The sequence below is a fragment of the Tremella mesenterica genome (genome assembly GCF_000271645.1).
Source record: "Tremella mesenterica DSM 1558 unplaced genomic scaffold TREMEscaffold_3, whole genome shotgun sequence".
NCBI classification, from domain to species: domain Eukaryota; kingdom Fungi; phylum Basidiomycota; class Tremellomycetes; order Tremellales; family Tremellaceae; genus Tremella; species Tremella mesenterica.
The window spans coordinates 1,921,953-1,943,044 of NW_006711227.1; the positions used below are offsets into that span (position 1 = coordinate 1,921,953).

At 44.5% G+C, this 21,092-nt stretch overlaps 5 protein-coding genes across 5 annotated transcripts; 3 read left to right on the forward strand and 2 right to left on the reverse strand.

The window, feature by feature from the left end:
- Nucleotides 1-756: 756 nt before the first annotated feature.
- TREMEDRAFT_43454 (uncharacterized protein) lies at nucleotides 757-2,044 on the reverse strand (the record flags this gene model as incomplete). The annotated part of the gene is made up of 3 exons (XM_007003319.1): nucleotides 757-950; nucleotides 1,145-1,552; nucleotides 1,723-2,044. The coding sequence occupies 3 exons, from the start codon at nucleotides 2,039-2,041 to the stop codon at nucleotides 757-759; spliced, it is 921 nt and encodes a 306-aa protein (XP_007003381.1).
- An 836-nt stretch (nucleotides 2,045-2,880) lies between these two features.
- TREMEDRAFT_61435 (uncharacterized protein) lies at nucleotides 2,881-4,041 on the forward strand (the record flags this gene model as incomplete). The annotated part of the gene is made up of 3 exons (XM_007003588.1): nucleotides 2,881-3,234; nucleotides 3,508-3,701; nucleotides 3,861-4,041. 3 exons carry the CDS (start codon nucleotides 2,881-2,883, stop codon nucleotides 4,039-4,041), a joined length of 729 nt encoding a protein of 242 aa, XP_007003650.1.
- Nucleotides 4,042-4,484: 443 nt separating this feature from the next.
- On the reverse strand, nucleotides 4,485-8,850 carry TREMEDRAFT_28420 (uncharacterized protein; the record flags this gene model as incomplete). The annotated part of the gene is made up of 8 exons (XM_007003123.1): nucleotides 4,485-4,660; nucleotides 5,115-5,355; nucleotides 5,685-5,777; nucleotides 6,253-6,588; nucleotides 6,864-7,078; nucleotides 7,600-7,859; nucleotides 8,159-8,244; nucleotides 8,608-8,850. The coding sequence occupies 8 exons, from the start codon at nucleotides 8,848-8,850 to the stop codon at nucleotides 4,485-4,487; spliced, it is 1,650 nt and encodes a 549-aa protein (XP_007003185.1).
- Nucleotides 8,851-12,748: 3,898 nt separating this feature from the next.
- Nucleotides 12,749-15,482, forward strand: TREMEDRAFT_21645 (uncharacterized protein; the record flags this gene model as incomplete). Its single annotated transcript, XM_007003115.2, has 7 exons — nucleotides 12,749-12,832; nucleotides 13,199-13,325; nucleotides 13,681-13,846; nucleotides 14,152-14,373; nucleotides 14,643-14,691; nucleotides 14,974-15,117; nucleotides 15,369-15,482. Coding segments are annotated over 7 exons (906 nt in total), but the record flags the coding sequence as incomplete, so codon positions are not given.
- A 913-nt stretch (nucleotides 15,483-16,395) lies between these two features.
- TREMEDRAFT_73604 (uncharacterized protein) lies at nucleotides 16,396-20,382 on the forward strand (the record flags this gene model as incomplete). Its single annotated transcript, XM_007003729.1, has 9 exons — nucleotides 16,396-16,545; nucleotides 16,594-16,668; nucleotides 17,279-17,361; nucleotides 17,754-17,943; nucleotides 18,238-18,301; nucleotides 18,487-18,764; nucleotides 19,067-19,236; nucleotides 19,667-19,913; nucleotides 20,347-20,382. Exons 2-9 carry the CDS (start codon nucleotides 16,609-16,611, stop codon nucleotides 20,380-20,382), a joined length of 1,128 nt encoding a protein of 375 aa, XP_007003791.1. The 5' UTR covers nucleotides 16,396-16,545; nucleotides 16,594-16,608.
- Nucleotides 20,383-21,092: the final 710 nt, after the last annotated feature.

Genomic DNA, 21,092 nt, shown 5'->3' on the forward strand with positions numbered 1-21,092 from the left:
GTTGAAGGTACAAAGGATCCGACAAGCCGGATGATCGTCAGACCGTTAGAACTCCGACAAAAAGAGGTTGATCGGCCGGATGGTGGTGGTGTGTATTTCGACGCTAAGACGATTGAGATTTTGGAGTGAGTGGGTAGAACATAACTTGATTTTTTGATTAGTGGTAGTTGGGAAACTTGAAATTAGCGTGGCTGTTCGGTCGACAATGCGGCGAGTCGGTGAAGCGGTCAGAAATGGCATGTGGTGGTCAATATTGAGGACTTCGGGGAAGATGGGTGATGCACAAGTGATCGTGTGGTTGAAAGTGAGGTTTGACTTTAGACTGAAGGTGAGTGAGATGTAGTCGTGTGGGTTTGATAATCGGTTATGGTCTAGCATCAACGTGAAGGTAGTGCGATCTCCAGATCTTGAAATGGACTGAAGGATGAGAGATTTGAAGGTGTCGAGGGCTGACAAGAGAGCGGTAGCAGTGTTCGGGTTGTATGATGCTGACTCGTTGCCCTGAACACCCACATCTCTCTTCTCAGTTTCCACGAGAATACCAACCTTCCTCCGTGATCACCATCTTCCACACCTTCCTCACTCTCTGACCTGTATGGGGTGCGACAAACGAGAGCGAGAACAGGAGAAGAACATGTGATGCAAGTGATGGACGTAAGAGAAATACAATCGGTTGGAGGGACTACAAACCGGGAGGTGAGAAACGAGAAACTAGGGAGGATGAGTAAAGGATAGAGTAGTGTAGGTGAACCAAGACTAGCCATTCCTAACCAAGTCGAGAAATCTTTCACTTGTCAACTGTCCTTCTTTCCCTCCACGACCAAGTACGTTATCCTTTTCTTTTCTCTTTTTCGTATCTTTAACTCCAACCTGTTCAGCGAGAGATTGAGGAGTTGGAGTAGATTCTGCATTCTTGGAAGCGACGAGGATGGCATTGAAAAGTTTGATGACTGTCGTAAGCATCCATGCCTCCTTCCTTCTCTATACCCATATCCTCGATCAGAAATAAGCCAAGCTTTGATCCCAGTCTCACCCTAAGCGGAGACCAGACAAGATTAGGTACATTTTACGCGTAGTGAAAGCAGATGATCACAACAGAGACAGGTTGCGCGAGGGGAGAGTATGAGAAACGGAAGGAACTCACCTCCCCGTTGAGCGACCTTTTTCAAACCCTTCTCAAACTCTTGAGCTCCTGTGCCATCCGCGGCGTTCCAACCTTCCAACACATCCCTCACTCTAGCCGCATCAATCTTCTCCGCTTTCTCCTTTTTTAGCTGTCTCGTAGCCTTGCGCTCTAGCGCTTCGGCAGCTTTGGAAGGTGGTAATGGTGCTCGGGATAAAGACAAGATATTCCGACCTGGTTGAATTGTTTCTTTTGCTGGGATTACGAGTGGTTGACTTGATTGCTTGGTAGAGGAAGATGATGTATCTGCTGATGAAGTAGCTGGAGAAGAGAGATGTTTTTTGAATTTCTTAGGAGGACGGGAAGATTCTGTAAGGAGAGAAGCTAGGGTTGTACCGAATTGTTCTGAAGTAGTTGGTTGTTTACGTTCTGGTGGTTAGTCGTGATATACCGACTTTTGATCTTGTCATATCTCCCTCATATCCAGTATTTCGTCATGAGTAATGATGATTGTCATAGCAGTGTAGTTTCTACATCGTAGCATACAAAGTTCTTACTTTGGCTTCGAAGGCAGGAGGAAGAAAGGGTGAAAAACTCACTCGGTGCGATTTTCTCAACAATGGACCCTACTTTTTCCATATCATCATCATCTGTCCCCTCCTCCCCACTCATCTCGACATCTTCCTCGTCCTGCTCACTCTCATCGCCGTCAACATCATCCTTATCGTCATCTCTCGGAACTCTCCCTACGTTCTTGGAAACAACTTTTCGACCTTCGCCTTGTCTCTTAACCCTGGTAGACTTTGACGATTCAGGAGAAAGAACGATAGATTGACGTAGTTTTGAACCTGTTTTCGGCACGTATGACCGTTTGTTCCCTTGTCCTTGTGTTGGTTTCAGAATAGATTTGAGTGACATGATGTATAGTGTGGTGTAGTTTAGGTAGGAAAAGTTGCGAAAAGTTGCAATTTGGTAGAAAGAAATTTGATTCCGTCCCTTACGGCGTCGAGATCGTCTCACGGACTTTTCATCCTGGATTTCACTTTTTGCGTTTTCTACTTTGTCTTTTATCTCTGTCAATATCAATAAGAGAGCTTCAACTTTGCACACACAGAGCCAGTTACTCATACTCTACCTCCTGCTACAATTGAAAAAGTTGCATGCATCATGTGATGCTGAGCAATAAGTCATGAGACAAACTAGACAATTGCTGGTGTAGAGATGGTCTCATGACTTCGCCACTTTCATTTCCGGAACTCAAATGGCCAGTGTATGAACCTCATATCCCACATCACCTGGAAGCCCTAAGAAGTCTGAATAGGACTCATGCACAGTGCTGATTGCATGCTGCGGATCTTGCTGAGCAACATGGGGAATGCAGGAGGTGGCCCATTTGAATCATTGAGAACTCACTACCAATAGCCATATCCTTCTTGAGAGCAGTAGGCGCTCAGATTTGGCCTGAGGAGCCTGTAAAGTGCCATGCATCGCTGCCTTGTGATACCTGATAAGTTAGCCGCTTCAGAGTGTACTGAATCAGTGCATATGACCTTGAGAAGAAAAAAGTTTGAGAAGTGAGATGAGAAAACAGAGATGTGAATTGAAAAGTGAAAAGCGAAATCCCATGAGACGATCTCGACGCCGTATCCCTTCCTTCCCTCCCCTAAGTACTGAGATCAAGTACCATTCTTTCACCTACATTCTACTACTGTTCCCACCATACAATACGCTCTCACAGCAGTAAGGATCTGGATCAGATGAGAGGGATACGTATACTTCCTACGGCGATACTCTTTGCACAGGTACATCTGACGATAGCCACGAGATATCCTCTATATCATCGACATTTATCCTATCAACCTGAATCGTTTGTACCGTATGGACATGTCGAGATAACACCCCCTCAAGCTCTTGATACGTCTTCAGAGACGTCCGTCCTGAATTCAAAAGAAAGCTGGAACGTGTCGCTTGATATTGCAGAAGCGGAGGATTTACAGTGGGAGCGAGAGTCTGGCGATGGACGGAATGAGAGTCAAGGAGGGATGGAATTAGGATGGTATCAGATCATGTTGGAGGATGATGGAAGAGAGTTGATAGGATCTACCAAAGTAGTGAGCTACAATACTTGTTTCTCTTTCTCTAAACCATAGAAGATCCCTCGACTCTCTTCGCGCTCTATAATGCTTAACGAACGTTATCCATCATTACGACTATTTTATCAAAAATTGATAAGTATCTCGCGGCACTTCTTTGAAAGCTTCCCCAGTTCTCCTCACGGATTGTTCCGAGTGAATTGGATGATGATACAAGTACCTAAATTACTCACTGATCGATAACCTATCATGAAGATATCAAATGTAAAGTATGTGAAACTGATAATTTAGTGTTATCTCTCCACATCTATCCCTAACATACATATCCATCTATCCACCATCGGAAAACCTATTTCATTATCCCTTTCTTCCTCACATATCCCAAAAAACGGATCATGTCCTCTAATAAATATCCCAATCACTTCAGTCCGAATTAAGGACCAAATTCTAAAAGTGATACTTGATTATCCTATTGTTGTTCAAGAGTGAGCACTTCTCCTATTCTCCCAAACCTCATCTATTACTGTCATCTTCATCATCTCCTATCAAACGCGATATTAAAGTTTTATACCCATCATCATCATTCCCTACACATCTTTGCTCGACATGTGTTACTGCTATATAGATATTTCGTTTATCTTCAGACCAAAATTATCCCCTCCACCAAACTTAGATCCATCTGGTCTTCCCATGATCCCTCCACCGGAGAAAACGTTTTTACAAAAGTATTGGATGCCTTTATTAGGTGTGGGAGTGTTCTTAGTTTCTCAAATGGCTGATCCTGATCGAGGAGGGGGAGGGGGAGGGGGAGGGGGAACACGATGATATGATATGCATATATGACCTATCAAATCCGTATAGCGTCCACTCCAATACGGGATTAGAAAGTGATGATTCTCAATATTCCCAAGGTGTTTGTATCCTATCAAGTGATCGTTCACCAAAACGAGATATTCCACATATGTTCATGATCTCTCTCCCCTTATTCGACAGAGGAGTCTAATTATCTCGGGTATCAATCTCCTCACAGGACGGATCTTGTACTTGGACCCAAGGCCGAGATTGAATAATTGACGATGGCGTCTCATGAAATCATGGTAGGCACGGAAACAAGCGGTGCCGACGACGAAATCTTTAATATGATTTAGGAAGCAGGTGCATAATGTAGATATCTGATCGAGGCGAAGGAGAAGATTCCAGAGAGAGGGCATCAGACGAAGTGGAAGACGCAGGGATATAAATCGCGGAGAAAGGGCTGTTGAGGGTGGTCAAAAAGAGGAGAAAGAAGATGTAGAAGAAGGCGAAGGGGGAGAAGGAGGATTCCAATAACTCGGTTTACTCATCCCTACCCAAGGACCAGCAGGACCGACCATTTCAGGACGAAGTTGATGTATGTATGAAACTCCCATATTTCTCATTGTATTTGTGATTTCTTCTTCTAAAACTGAGTTATCAGTTCTCTTCCTTTTCTTCCTTTTCTCATTCGTCAAATCCTAACGTGGTCAAACCAAGAGTGGATGATCACTTCTCAGTTCTCTTCCTTTTCTTCCTTTTCTCATTTATCAAATCCTAACAATGTGGACGACCAACAGTGGGTAATCACTTCGCTATTATTCATTGCTATGTGACTTGAATCACGGTACAGGAGTAAAATTAAGTATGACGGAAAAAGGGAAGATAGACCCCAGGAGAAACATGTTTGATTTTGGAAATGGTTGAAAGGCATCTCAATCGTTTGGAATTGTATGATAAGAATGATGATATAAAGATGATGTTACAGGTATTGGAAAGAGGGAAAAGAAGTGGATAAGAAATAAGGTCTCGGATCACGTTTGAATTAGAAGAAGGAAAAGAAAGAGAAGGAGAAGAAGGGAAAAAAGAGAAAGATCCAAACTCACTCTCACATAACCTTTCAACACCTTCTTGTCCATGAGTCCCATTAGCATATAAAAAACTTCTACCAATTCCAACTGCTTTAGCACCTAAAGCGAGTGCTTTAACTACGTCTGATCCACTTCTTATCCCACCGTCAATCATCACATCGATTTTTTCGAAAAGGTCAGGTCGGTAAGTACGTAATTCGTAGAGAATATCTATCGGTGCTGGTGCGTAATCTACTTGACGACCACCGTGATTGGACTGCGGTTAGTAAACCTTCTTTAGAGATATTCTCGCTTTAAACTCATTCAAATTGAGGTTGAAGAAGTTTTGTCACTCCTTGGATCTTTGGAGGAGTTTAGGATTTGGATCGCGGAGGAGGGAGGGGAGGGGGGATGAGAGGGTGTGGGTTAAGAGGAAAGGAAAGAAAGGATTAAAATACGATTCATAGTAGATGGAAAAAATCCTTAATTTGGAAGAGGATGGATATTATTTTATCATCTGCATAATCGTTGAGAAGTACAATTCGAAAAGAATGAATTGTTCAGAGGATAGGATGGTCAAGAGAAAGAGAAGGACAAGAGACTTACTAAGATAACACCTTGAACACCTGCTTTTACACACAATTCAACATCTTCAATACATTGAACACCTTTTATGATGATAGGTAAATTTGTGTATTTCTGAATGATCAGTCAATCGTTCCACCTAAGTTAGGTGTTATGCTATCTTCCCCTCTCACTCTCTTAACCGCATCTATTCCCCCTTGCTTTTGTTACCTGAAAAACCACCGATCTCTCGATTGTCACGACGATACTGTTCCTCTCCTCACTTGGTATAGTATTCCACCGATCCCGACTTGACATTCCGTCCCGCCTTTACCCATCATTTGACTATATTGTTCATTCCTTACACTCTTGCACCATTCAACTCCCCCGCTACCCTTCTCCACAGATCCCACCTACCTCATCTTCATTCTATCAAATCGACTTTCTCTCTCTACCCCACACATCTCTTCACCTTCCTCCTACGCGTCTCTATGACAAGCCCTTTTAAACCACATCGGGTCTCATACAAAAAGAGAAGAAAGAAAAGAAGAGACAAGAAAGAGAAGAAAGAGAAGAAAGAGAAGAAAAAGAAGAAAACAACCCAACTCACCCTGATAAACCCCACATCATCCCAAACCAACCTTCTATCCTGATACCCACCAATAATTTCCCCTATACCCATCGGAGCTCTACTCAACCTATCATTCGGTCCATTTATCGGAACTTCCAAACCACTATGTTTAGCCCTTACGTCCATCGTTCTCTTCGCATTACCAGGATTATCAACTGTGAAAATTATAGCGTCTACACCCGCTTGAGTTACTTTTTGCAAGAGAGAGGCAGAGGCGGAACGGTTTTTGTTCAAATAGATTTGAAACATTATTTTTTGGTTTGGGATTCTTGAAGAAAGGATCTCGTCGAGGGAACATGATGCGTTGATTGAGATCTTTTATGATTAGTTCTAAACCTTCTCTGGGAAGTTTCACTCGATACGGGGGTTACAAGTTCGTCCAGGGTTTGTACGGAGATACAGGGGTTCCGACTTGGTACGGAGGTTTCAACTTCGTATCGAGGTCCAAGGGTTCAAACCCAACACAGCGGATACGCATAATATAGACGTCTAACTCTTTGAAAAGATTCTACTGTACTTCTTACGGAGGGTCCACTTCACACGAAATCGGATGATGATACGTAATTTGATGAAGATAAAAACGAACTTACCCCTTGTATTATACCCCATCTTCCAGCAGCTTTAGTCAAATTAACTTCTCCTAACGGATGTCCAAGTTTGGCCATAGCTGCAGGACTTATATATATGGGTAAAGTAGATTTCATCCCTACGAATTCTGTTTCTATATTTCCTTGAGATACATCACGCCAAAACACGAGGTCATCGATGGCTAACGAGAGAAAGCCGATCGGGTTTTCTTTTGCGGCTGAAGTCAGTTATGCTGTATGTTATTGACAGCTTGAGACTTAATAGGTTGTTGGTAATTGCGTTTAAGTTGATGTGGGTGTAGCAGAGAAGCGTAGTCTTTTTGGTTAGGAAGGGGGGGGGGGGGGTGAGAGAGGAAAACATGATTTGATTCTTTGTGTTTGAGTCGATGACGATTGGGATCGTCTATGATGACGAGATATGGGTGGTGTATGGTACAGGAGTATGGAAGAGATTATGAGGGTATTAGGAAGGAAGAGGTAGGGTAAACTAACAATTCTCATAATCAGCTAAGAAGTCAACTACGTTCTCTCAAATGTGTCATCTTTGTTCTATCGCTTTAAGTTAGAAGATAACATGTCTGTTATCTCTCTCTACATTACAGGATGATGGCAGAGTGAGAATAATAAGGAGGGTCGCCGTAGATACTTTATCAAGAAAAGTGATAGAAACCATCAAAGTATTAAACAAGAGGTAAAAAGAGGTGAAACAAGTGATACAAAGTAAATAAGACTAACCCACCAGCACTTTTATAATAAGCCCAAGCCGTACCCCCCAAAACTCTTTCAGCCCAATATTCAAAATCATCAGCCAACATCATCCCTTCGACATTTGGCATTTCCTTTTTGGCTTTGTTTATACGTTCCGTTTCTTCTTTTTCCGATGTTGTTGGTGGTTTAAAAGATGATTGAGGGATAGTGGTTGGATCTATTGATCCTAAGATTGATGAAGGAGGTAATTCGGATAATGCGTCTGGGGGATGTACTGGACGAAATATTTGACTGAAGAGTTAAGGTGGAGCTCTATCTCGATTGTGATTGTCAAAAGCTTGTTTTGATCTCACTGAGAGGGGGGGTTTCGATGTTTTTTGAGCGGTAAGGGCACAAGGGGTTAAGGGAGGGATATGTAGTTGGTAGTATGTGAGCAAAGGGGCAGAGGGGTATGTATGATAGCATGTGATGAAAATGTTGAATGTAGAGGACAAAAAGAGAATGAATGGAATTTGGTGTTGAGATTGTTTGAAGTAGGAGATGGACTTGGATAACAAAGATGGGTATGGAAAGAATGGATGTTCACTCACGTTGCATCTCTACCCGAATTAGCAAGTATTATACCTGGTCCTCCAGGATGTCTAGGGAGAAAGTCCGTAACGTCATATACCGTTCCCTTGATAATTAGTTGTCGCCTCATCTGTCTTTAATCAAGAGTGAAAGGGTCGTTTACCGTAATGAGGTGATGAGGATGGTAGCCTACAGGAAAAAGCATTGTATGGTCAACGAAAATGTTTGATAATGAATGGTAAAGTACCCAGGCTGAGGAAATGATGAAAAGGAAGTCAAGTGAAAAAAGAAAGAGGAAGATAGGTTCAAGTTATCAAACAGGGAGAGAAGTGATAAGATATGATGGTGAGAGATAAAGGCAGACACTAAATCCTAAAAAGGTGGTTACGTGACCCACCACTCCACCATCCGACAATTTAGTAACTTATCGGGATGAAGGTGAAGAGATAAAGTTTGAATGTAAACTCACATTGATTATAACCCAACAATCATCCCTTTTATTATGTTTCTTAACTTCTTCAAAAGATATCAACCTAGTACCTGAAGGTTGTACCCTTTCTACCTGTTCTTCTTCCGTTTCTCTCACTTTCTCCCCTTGAAGGGATAATGGATCAAGTAAAGTGGTCTGATGATTAGTGATCCGGAATATACGGGGGTGTGATTTCCTTTGGAAGGAACAGATCAGGTTGATTTCTACAGTGCTTTTGGCCATGTGAGGATGAGAGGTGTTAAGAAGATCGATGAGAGAACGAGACTTACTGTTATACCTATAGCCACCAAGGACACTAGTATTACCACGGAGGTGATACTTTTGTTCTTTGAATCAGACCGTGATAACTGATCATGACTACTGACATGGATTGGTCTTACTCGAGCTAATAATGCTCTAATACGAGGTGATGATGTTGAAGTGTTTGAACTTTTGATACTCCATTTGGACGTTCGGAAAGAAGCTGAATGAAAAGATGCGACTTGTTGAGATATGAGAGATACATTAGGTCTTGGGGTCGGAAGTCGGAAGGGGATGAAGACATGTCGTGTTGATATTGACCGCGAGGGTTTGAGGGGGATAGAACGATTTAAAGATCTCAACATTTGTTCTACTAGTATCGTCTTTGGATTGAGAAATCAATGTCGATACTGATTAAGAGTACTTACAAGATGGTCAAGTTGCGAGTTGCCATGCTAACATGCAACATGTTCAGTGTCACCGCCCTCACCCGGTCCCCGGTCGTCCGGGCCGGCTCAAGTGAGACTTCATTGTTCGGCGATGACCGCTTTCAGAGCCGTCGGAAGTAAATTCTGTTTCCGTGGGTCCGTGTTAGGGATCGGGGGTGACTATTGGGTAGAGAAGGGTGACGAGTAAGAATGAGATGGGGATAAGATCGGGGATCGGGGATGAGAAATATCCAAATGGACATACATACACATGAAGAACGGAGAACGGAGCGGAGATGCGGAGACGGACGAGTAGTAGTGAGAGGAAGGAAAGTTTTAATACGTACGCTTCTTCCCATGTCTTCTGCTATCGTATGATGACCATTGGCTTGTGTATATGATACGATGATATGATGTATCGGAGTAGACTCGGTGATTGCATGCATTTGTATGAGAAATGAGAAATGATTTATATGTAGAAAAGTTGGCAGAGTGACGATTCCAGGTAGTTAGGTAGGGATAAAGAAGTGCGTCATTCCGATCTTGGCCCAACTCGTCTCTTTAACAATATCCATCTTTCCCTTCCTCACCCCCCATTCTAACATTATATCCCTCCTCTTCCATTCTCTCCCTTGTATAGATATATCGAAACTCTCTTCCCCGTCTCTTACCACCCTCTTCATCACCCAAGACTCATTCCCAACAAACAATTAATCCTAATAATCCTCCCTCTCCCCCCTCACCTCCCCCTCCCCGTCTCACCTCATCTTCCGATCATCGCCGCCCGATCTTCCCCTCTTCCACCATCCACACAGCCCGTCCTACTTTGCTCTCTGCGCTGCTTTCTTGCTTTTAAACGTCTGATCTTTACCCCCCTTCCAACTCTTGGCACCCGATCGACGGCCGTGATCTATGATTCACTACTGCTTACATCGTTTTACCGAGATCGTAACTTCATCTTACATCTATCAACTACTTGCTTTTCATCTCTTCGACAATCATATCATCGTACATTTACATTCATGTCTTCTTCTTCTTCTCCTTCCCCACCGCCCTACTCTCCTCCTTCACCTCCCGATCTACCTTTTCACCCTAGACACTCTTCCACCCTCATCCCTCCTACACCTTCAAACACCACCCACTCCGATCCCCCCAACACTATCGTCAATCCTTTCTCTCCCGATCCCTCTGGCCCTGCTTTAGAAAGCTCTGCCATCATGCACACATCTCACTCATCTACCTCTCTACCTTTCCCAACCTCCCGATCCATGATTTCTTCAACCTCCACTTCGTCGTCTTCATCTCAATCCACAGCACCCACCACTCCCGGTCTCATCTCACCCCGTGCATGGCGACACACTCCCAACGTTCCCACTCACTTTCGAAGACGACATTTATCATCTAGGGCGGGAGACGAACATCGATGGTTATCCGAAGACGAAGGCATAGGCGGTTTTACACAACCTTTGGCAGGAAGGAGAAGACGTAGATCTCCCACTCGATCCCCTCCCACTCATCCTGGTCAAACCGTAGATGATCCGGGCGGTCCCACCCAGTCAATCCCAGCTCATCAAGCCACCCCTCATCATCCTGCGCCACCGGCCGTGTCACAAATCGAAAACTCATCTCATAAGTTGAGCCCGATGTCCGATCACGCTTTGAATCCACCTCGCGAGGCCGGGCCCTCAAAAATTACATCCTTCCCCCAATCACGTCCCCTGAGACGAGCGGTATCTCAAGAGCTGCTTGCTGCCCAACGGGGACGAACGGGGAATGCAGGAACTGCCGAAAATGTGGTCGAAGTCGGTATGGATTCCCCACCCAGGATACGAGATCTCCTCCCGAGGGGCTCGATACACAGTCAAAGTGGGTCGATATTGGGTGACAAAGACAGGCGAGGATCGGTTGGTACGAGCGGAGGCGCCCGAGCACAGTCGAACGAACATGGCGTCTCGGATAGTTTGGGGATGATTGATATCAACGTTTCTCAATCAAGTGAGGGTGTATCGAGAGACGAAGCGGGGAACCGAGAAGAGATGGGAATGCTGGGTGATGTTGGGGTAACTGATCATGTCGATGGAGATGAAAAGAAACGGAAAGATCTCGTCGAAAGTTTACGAAAGATTTTGACATGGTGAGTCACTTTGAAGCTTTTCGATCATTCCCCCCCGGCACGCATCTGTCGATCGTTCTTACCTTTTCCGTGACAGAATTGATTTTGCAACCGAAAACCGTACCCTTAGTCCTCTCTGCCTTTCTTTGCCAGACTCATTGCTCATGGATCTCTACGAGGCAGAATATCGGGAGCTGCCGAATTATGACCTTTTTCACTCGTCATCTTCTGGTCACCTAGCCGACCAGTACCGGACAACACGTTGGAAAGAAAACTCACCTACAGCCCTTTCTGTCCGCCTGCTAACCCACAACCCCTACACCATCCCATTACTCTCCCATGCGGCCACACAATCTCCTCTTCCCATACTCACATACCCCCTCCACCTCCCCTGTTACCGGCCTCTGGAGCGCCACACGACATGTTTGCTGCCCAACAAAGACAACATCAACAGCGGTTATCTCTATGGGCAGGGGTCATGTGTCCCATCCCAACATGTAAAAGGTATTCTCCCTCCGCGGTGGTATCTTCCGATGTGGATGTGTCATTAATGTTCCAACCGGATCCCCTCGATTCTGAACCGGCAGCAGTTATATCTAGCACATCTGGCCCCGCTTCTCATACTCCTTTCGGTGTATACGGATCGTCTACCGGACATGGAGCAACTGAAAGAATACATGGAGGAGTCACATATTATCCCCCCAGACCGGATCCACCTTCTTACTCAACCAGTGTCAAAATTGAAGAGGGGAGTTATAGTTTGTTGGATGTTTCGGTGGACAAGATAATACGTTTGGTGGAGGATGAGATGAAGGGCATGGACCTGGGGGATGACCTGGAGTCTGCTCCACGAAAAGACAAGGACCCAGTATCGAACCATGAAGTATCCCCATCCGAGTCCAGTGCACGTCGTTTACGCCAACACTCGTCCAAGACTACAGGAGTTTCCCCACCCCGACAAGCAGCGCATCTTACCACTCGATCGGCTTCAAGAGCTAGAGGCGCTTCATTGACGGGGTCTCACCCTCGTCTACTAAGCCAATCCCCTCCCAAATCGAAACCGAATCTGTCGGGCACTGAAGGAAATGTCGACTATCGAGGCGGGACTACGAAAAAAAAAAAAACAAGCGTGGAAATGCGAAGAAAAGCGAGCAGAGGAGAATCTAGCTCAACGAGTAGAAGAGGTAGATGGGACACTGACCGAGAAACCGGAGATCGAAGCTCGTCTAAAAGACCTCGTCAACATCTCGAAGAAGTCGAAGATTCCATTGTGACTTCCAATCGAGAAGATCAGAGTGAGGGGAGTTTTCAACATGTTGTCGAACAGCAAGAATGGAAGTTCTCAAAGGATTTGATGGGGATGCTGGAGTGCGATGTCTGCGCAATGTTGCTGTATGATCCTGTGACGACGCCTTGTCAGCATGTGAGTGGGCCTGTCTCTCTGTCATTGCTCCTTGTCCCCACATTCCCTGCCACCTCCCCATACCCTCAAGCTGACAATCTCTTTCATTCAATCTACGCGGCATATCGCAGAGGAAGATGTCTCTTCATCTGTTCATCTGAAAGTTATCCCGCGAGTCTCCTCTGCCGGAAAATATCTTTCGGACTCGTCTCCTGAACACCCTGCCCAACCAGACATGAGGCATCTTTTGGCCCATTCTTGACGCCGCTGCGTGACTCTCCCTGCTTCGATACCATTTCTCATTCAACCTTTCGTTTCGTTCATGCTCTCCGATCGTCGGCCCATATCCAGTCGACCAATGGAGGAGAATATCATGCTGACATACAGTCATTCTGCTCGAAATGTCTCTCTAGGTCATTGGACCATTCTCCTCGATGCCCTTTGTGCAGACAAGATCTACCGTCTTTGGCTTTTTTTCAAGACCAGTTCGTCAATAGGGTATTGTTGACCGTTAGTGAGTGGGCTTTCCACTCGTTTCTTTCTAAAACGTCAAGCTCGTTCTAGACTTTGTCCTTCCCTGTCCGTCGCCTCCTCTTGATCATGGCAATATCTCCCCCTGATACCACCATTTCGGTCTCTGTCTGGGTTTACGCACTTTGTTTCTTACCTTCTGCTTCCCGTCTTCACTTGCCCACATCAATCTTCCCGTGCTCTCTCCTTCCTCTTCTCCTCTCCCTCTCCTCCGCTCCTCTTTCTGTCTCTTACTCGTCAGCTTCTTGAAATTCGCCATCATTCGGGCAGTTTCTCAAAGGAGCTGGCTTCAAGGATTCGCCTTCCTCTGACTACTATCTGAACCTCTCTGACCGCAGTTCGCACGGCTTTCCCCACCGAATACGCCGACCGACAAGCTGCTATCGAGAGGGATGAACGTGATGCCAGACTCGACACGCCTATCTTCGTCTGCACTCTTGCGTTTCCTGGTATGCCGACGATCTTGCATGTGTTTGAACCTCGGTATAGGCTCATGATCCGGCGGTGAGTGTGGTTACTGTGTTTCCGTCTTCCATCACCTCCTCCACTTTTGGATCCCGTTCTCCGCTGCCACACTTGTGTCTCTTTTCACACCATGTACAGCTCGTCGTAACAGACGTCAACTCATTTGTCTGCTTTCTTCATTTACACGTTCAAAAATCCGTTCAGCGCAGGCGACCCGCTGGCCGGTTGCTCGCCTCATTTCTGCCTTTACGTTTGCCCTCATGCTATCAGCCTGGCGTGCTCTATCGTGAATTCCACTCAGGACATGATCAACCATTGTCACACACACGACCACTGATCATCAGATGCATCGAATCCTCCTCGCCGCGATTCGGTATGGTCCTCCCTGCTCGAGGCGGCCCAGATAGTGGGATGCAGGGCGTGATGGAGTATGGTACTATGTTGGAGATTAACAGCGTCCAGATGTTGCCGGATGGAAGGAGTATGGTGGAGACTGTTGGCACGCATAGGTTCAAGTTGCTAGAGAAGGGAACTTTGGACGGGTATACGGTGGGAAGGATTGAAAAGTGAGCGTCCACCCGTTGTCTTTGACGACTCTAAAAGATTCACTCTCTGGCTCTTTTTCTCATTTCGTTGAAAGCATCCTTCAATCCATCTCATAGCTCGCTGGGTGGTGCCAATCCTCAAGATACACCGCCATATCCCACTTGACCCCCTTCTGTCACATCTTCCCTTCGGAGTGGCCTGCGGCTTTGATATGACCGGTCGTGATGTTTTCAGCCAGAACCTGATTTGTGTTCCATGTAGATATTCTGGATAAGACGCTAAACTGTAGAATCGAAGACATCTCACCTGAAGAAGAAGCCCGTCTGGAACTTTTAGCAGTCTCCCAACCTCATTCCGCTGCTCCGACAACCTCTCATTCATCTCAACCATCACCATCCCCCCAAACCTCGGCCCCTGGTCAATCCGCATCGCAAATATCAACCACTTCCAATCAATTGTTCCCTGGTCCCGGTCACACTTCATCCACTCCACCTCCAATATCATCCGGCCCCGTAAACCAACCTCAACCCAATCAATTTCACCAACCCCACCCTGCCATGTTCCCCAATCAATCAATGCCCACATCGTTTCCAGCTCATGGTCCGGAAGAAAGGGACAAGACGACACATCAATATATGCTCCTCTGTACGGGTTTTATAGATCAGTTGAAATCTGGTAGCGCTCCTTGGTTGTTGCAGAGGTTGAATCATACGTATGGTAGTATGCCGGATGATCCTAGTGAATTTTCGTATTGGATGGCTTTGGTGGGTTGTTGTATTCTTAAAGGGCTTCTTGACAGTCAACTTCGGCTCTTACCTCTGTTTAAACCCCCCTTTGATCTGACAGTTTTCTTTGATTGTCTTCCATCTTTACGGTCAAACTGACCTTCACGGTCCCTGTATTCATGTCGGGTGCTCGTATGAAGAGATTGTGCCAACTAAGCTGTTGATAGTTGTGTTCAAGCGTTGAAAACCGGAGGAATGTGAGATGTACGAGACTACATACTGACGCACAGGTCATGCCTATAGACGAATACGAAAAAGCTAGACTTTTACCGATCCGTTCCCCGAGGTTGAGATTAAAGTTGATCGTTCATTGGGTTGAGACGTTGCGGAGTTCATGGTGGTGAGTCTTGGATACTTCGTCATTTTTGTACCTGTCGCTGTTGCCAAGTTTTAGTTGGAAGGATGCTGACGTATAGGTTTGCCAGTGGGTAAGTGTGTGTTTGTAGTTGGAGTCTAGTTGCTGATGCTTGATTCACTTGTGATAACCATTCCGTCCTCTCTTCTCGTTTCTTGCTCTCTACCCATCTCTACCGCTCCTACCCATCTTTACTGTCTCTTCTCTATCTCCATCCGCCTCCTGCATCTCTTTGCTATCTCTCTTACCTCTTGCATCTCTGCTCTCTCCACTATCTCGTTGTATCTCCACGATCTTTGATTGTCACTATGTGTCTGTTGCGTCCGCCGCGTCTTGTCCGACTCGATGAATGATTCGGTTCCCACGTTACAGGTGCGTCGTTGGCTAGAATACAGCCGTTTTGACATTAGTATGGGTCTTTTACGTCTGTGGGAGTAGGGGTGAAGCAAGAGGTGAATGGTCAAGGGCCGACCGGGTAGATGTCTTTGGTATGATGCATGGTATAGTATAGTCGTCTCTGTGTTGTTGGGTATATGTGTGGGTTTGTCCACTTGGCAAACAGTAAATAGCGGGGATATGACAAGTTGTGCTTCCCGTCCCACCATCACATTCTTGAGACCACGTAACGACCACTGTGGCCAACTGGGTATTCCCTCTTCTCTGGCTCACCTGGCATGTAGAGTATCACTTCCTTTGTCATTTCATCCGAGCCAAAGTCTCACTGTGCATGTCCCATGTTTCATATCCCACCCATCAAGGTCTCTGAGGTGAGAAAGAGGAGAAACGACTCCGGGATGATTCCGGGCTATCGGACCGATAAACCGGGATCTCAATCACCCGTCAGCCTGCAGTCTACAACGTGTTCTACTCCTTCTTCTATCTTCTACCAAACGTCTTTCTCTATCTTCTACCAAACGTCTTTCTCTATCTTCTATTCAGCGTTTTATATAAAACATCTCTAGACCCATACACATCCTCATAGTCTAAATCCACGAACAAGATATAAGTTACCTATCGACAAAATCATATCTTCACCACCGTGAAGGACAGTGGTAAGAATAGGATATCATTCATTTTTGAAGTAAACAATAATGACAGAGTATACAAATACTAAGATGAAACAAGATAATCCAAGTTTCGTCTTACATGGTATACAAGATGTGAAATTTGAGAATGTAAGTTATACTTTTTACTTTTCCTTTTCCTTTTACTTTTACTTTTACTTTTACTTTTACTTTTACTTTTACTTTTACTTTTACTTTTTTGGTTTTTATGTTTATATTTGTCTCTTATCCCTGTTACTTTTTCTGATCTCTGATCTTGGATCTTGGATTTCTTAATTGTCACATTATTATTCTCCTGTGTCTAGTCTTCTGACTTGATTACCATATATCATACATTATGTCGAACTCGTTCTTATTGGATTTTTTCACGTTTTTTTGTGGAGTGTTGGAGAAAGATCTTCGTTTCTTTGAGTGGTCTACCGTTCCCCCCATAAACCACACACCATACACCATCTCCCATTTCTCATCTACCAATCTAAAGGACCAATGACCCTTTGAATGGAAGATGTAGTTACTACCTCCCTTCCCTATCCCCTACCTAATTTACCACTTATGGACAAATCAAAACCTTCCTTTACTCTCACCCACTCAACCATCCCTCACCCCATATATTCGTATCGCTCCCAAACCCATAAACCATAAGCCATAAGAGCTCCAAATAGAGTGAAAAGAATCACCCCTTGGCCTGGTACACATGATGGAATGATAAACTCACACATAGCGTCCTATCCCTCAACTGGTCGATGATCAAGTTTTGGTACAAGTTGAAAAAACGGGTATTTGTGGGAGTGATGTTCATTATCTGTAAGTCGTTCATTTCTACTATTCTCGGCGTTTACTCTTCTTTTTCACATCTTTCACACTTCTTCTTTTAGTGTCGAAAGATCGTCGCCCATTCTTTCTTAAATACCTGTTGCCCATTCCAGCCGACCTCTCTTGAATCACTGGCTGTCGAATACTCACTCCTGTCATTCCTTCTCTCGTAGTGGCTCTCGAACACCTATCCTACTCATTCTATAAGTCATACCATCACCATCACCGTCCTCACCGACCTTACCCACTTTATGAGTCTTTTCATCAACATACTCACCCACCCACCCAGCCCACTCACTTCATGATTCTTTCCATCACTTTCCCTACCATGTTCTTCCAAGACCTATAAAACAACAGTTCAACGACCACCACTGACTCCCCAGCCTTCACGGGAAGATAGGAACGTTCGTACTCGACAAACCCATGTGTTTGGGCCACGAATCCAGTGGTGTAATCGTCAAACTAGGACCTAAAGCGGATAAAGTTGGGAAAGTCAAAGTTGGTGATAGGGTGGCTTTGGAACCTGGACAAGTTTGTAGGGTTTGTGAGGTTTGTAAAGTCGGATTGTACGAGGTGAGTTGGGGGTTTGATTTTCTTTCTGACTGCTCTCGCTTTCTCTTGCTCTTTCTCCATCTCATTCTCTTCTTCTCTTTCTCTTCCCTCTCGGCTTCTTCCCCCACCCTTACTCATTTGACAAACCGTCCATAACTGTGGAATGCCTTCACAAAGGTCGACATATCACACCCCTGACAGGTGGGATATACCCCCTCTCCCCTCGACAAGCACCTCGGTGACGATAAGCTTCGGATTGGTCACTGCTAGGAGAGGAGTTACTTCTGGTCGACATTTGAATGTAGCTCATCCTAGCTATGCCCTAATATGGTATTCGCAGCTACACCACCTTACACTTTTGGCACTTTGGCCAGGTATTGTGAGTTCATTCCGGTCCCCTAAACTGACCTTCCCTATTCTCTCCATATACCCCTCCCAACTCCATCCCTTTCCCTTCTTCTCTTCCCCATTTACTCCTCTGTGCTTCCACAGACAACTCCAGCTTCAGGTCATTACTCACCCCAAACCACATCCCGCCATTCCTACGTACCCACTAACGCCCAGACGCCCTACCCGCAGATATGTGCCACCCTCTCCCCTCCACTGTATCTTTCGAACAAGGTGCAATGATGGAACCACTTTCCGTCGCTTGTCACGCCGTGTCAACTTTGGGACAATGCCGTTCAGACCAAAGTGTGGTGGTATATGGTGCTGGTCCCGTTGGTCTTTTATCGATGGCCGTCGCGAAAGCTTTAGGAGCTAGACGGGTGGTAGCTGTCGATATTGCTGAGAAAAGGTTGGAATTTGCTAAAAAGACTTTTGCTACGGATACCTTTTTACCTGTAAGTGGATTTTGCCGTGGTCTTTACCATCTTTCAATCTCCTCTACCCATCTAAGTACTTACCCAGCATCTCCCCCTCCTGTTCTTTTCTCTCTTCCACATGACAGTCTCCTCTGTCACATTCTTTGCAATACACTTCTCTAACGCGAATATCAAACATCTCGCGCAATCCGAGCATCCCTTCTTAGAGTATACGAATTTTACGAGTCCTTCGTGGGAGATACAAGCCTAATCGGGTTTCCACTGATCTTTCCTCTCAATGATAATGTCGTAATAATTTCGGTGACACGCTGAACACCCAGCCGGCAAAAGAACCAAACGAACTTCCAGACAAATACTACGCTCGTGTGACTGAAACTATAAAATCTCAACTACAAATCCCTTATATGGGTGATGGATCAATAGATCTCGTGATTGAAGCTTCTGGAGCGGATGCTTGTGTTGGAATGGGATTACATATTTTGAAACCTTCGTGGGTTTTGTTTTTGTCTAATATCAATTTGAATATTCAACTTGTCTGATAGTTGTTATCGTCATTTCATCCACTACCGTACTTCAGCATCGTAGATATTCTTTCGTCATCCTTCACTGTCCCACATTTTCTTACCACGGGATACATCGTCACCCCTCGAAACCCAGGACCAGGACGATAACCCCTTCTTTTCTTTTCTTCTTTCGTCGTCCTGTGTTTTTCTTTTACCAATTTCATCTCATGTAACCCGAATCATGTCTCAACAGCAATATAAACCCACACATCTCTTTCAACCACTCTCATCTCCATCGTCACTCATCCCCACCTTCATCCGGCACATACCATCACCAACTCCTATTTCTCCATGGCGGGCTGTTTTGAAAAGAAGAAGGGTATAATGAACGTCCAAGAATTGTCAACTCACCCACAGTGGGACTTTCGTTCAAGTTGGAATGTCACCATCAGATACATCCGCAGTACCAATGTTTCAAATAATAGCTAAACAACTTCGTGTACTAGGTTCATTCCGTTATGGAGCACATGATTATCCTTTGGCGATTTCTCTAGTGGCAAGAGGTTTGATAGATTTATCAGAATTGGTCACTCAGAGATATGAGTTTGAAGATGCTAAGAAGGCTTTTGAAACTACTAGAGCAGGTAAAGATCCAGAGGGTAACGTGGGTTTTCTTTTTCTTTTCTTTTGACTTTTTTTTCTCTTTCCCTCTATTCTTCTCTTTCTCTGTTCATCTTCTCAATATTTCTCTTTCCCCTCTTCATCTTCTCAATAAAACAGTTCTCGATTCTTCTCTCTCTCCTCCTCTCTTCAAATCTTCTATGAAAAATTATGTAGACGTTTAAGTTATTTCTCCCTTTTGTCATCTTATCATCTTCTTTCCGTTATGGTTGAACTTATCAAACATACCATGTTTTTAAATCTTGGTCTTTTTCTTCCCCCCTTTTGAATAGTGAACTTTGATGTTATACATCTTTCGCTCAGAACCCGGGGTCATAATCCCCACTCAAAGACACATGTTATTTGTTCGATTTAAATCACCGGGTTGATATCGATCACGGGCAAAAGGGAGATGAGTATGATGAACTGATATATAGCCCGTCATCAAATGTATAATCAGTGGACCTAAGTGATCTTCCCAATTTCCACTGGATAGATCTAAGATGTGCATAATCCTATCTGTTGATCAGATAGTGATGGGAAAGAGTAAAGAAAAGGAAAGGAAAGGAATGGAAAGGAATGAACAGAAACAGAAAGGATTGGTTGGTGATTATCGAAAAAGTTTCATTCATTTAACAAAGTTTTGAATGCAATATCTTTTTTTTCACGTTTCAAATCATATTTTCATCTAACTTAATCGTACTGTATGTAAATTGCGAGAAACATGAGTCCTTCGTTACTGGTACGTAACGAAAAGTGATGGGATACGAGTATAACTCTAAAAGGTAGAACAATGAGAATAAACATGATGAATGGGACTAACATGATGTGGAACAAATGTTTAGCGACGACAAATGTTTAGTAACGACAAGAGATACGAGAGTGTAAGTGGATACAGTTTCAAGTGTAAGACGATTTTAAGTGGGATGGAGGTCTCAAGTAAATTACTGAGCACGAGTGGAATGAAACGCTGAATTGTACGGAAACCTAAAGAGAGCATCTAGGGGGTTATGCGTTTGAGGATAAAGTGTAGAGACGAGATGAAAAGACTAAAAGATAAAAAGAGTGAAAAGATGAAATCATGTTTATGCATGCACACTTCCATTAAATCCCCTCTAACACCAATTCTTATGTTTCTGATACTGATATTGGTCGTGATCCGTTGAGATTGAGATTGGAATTG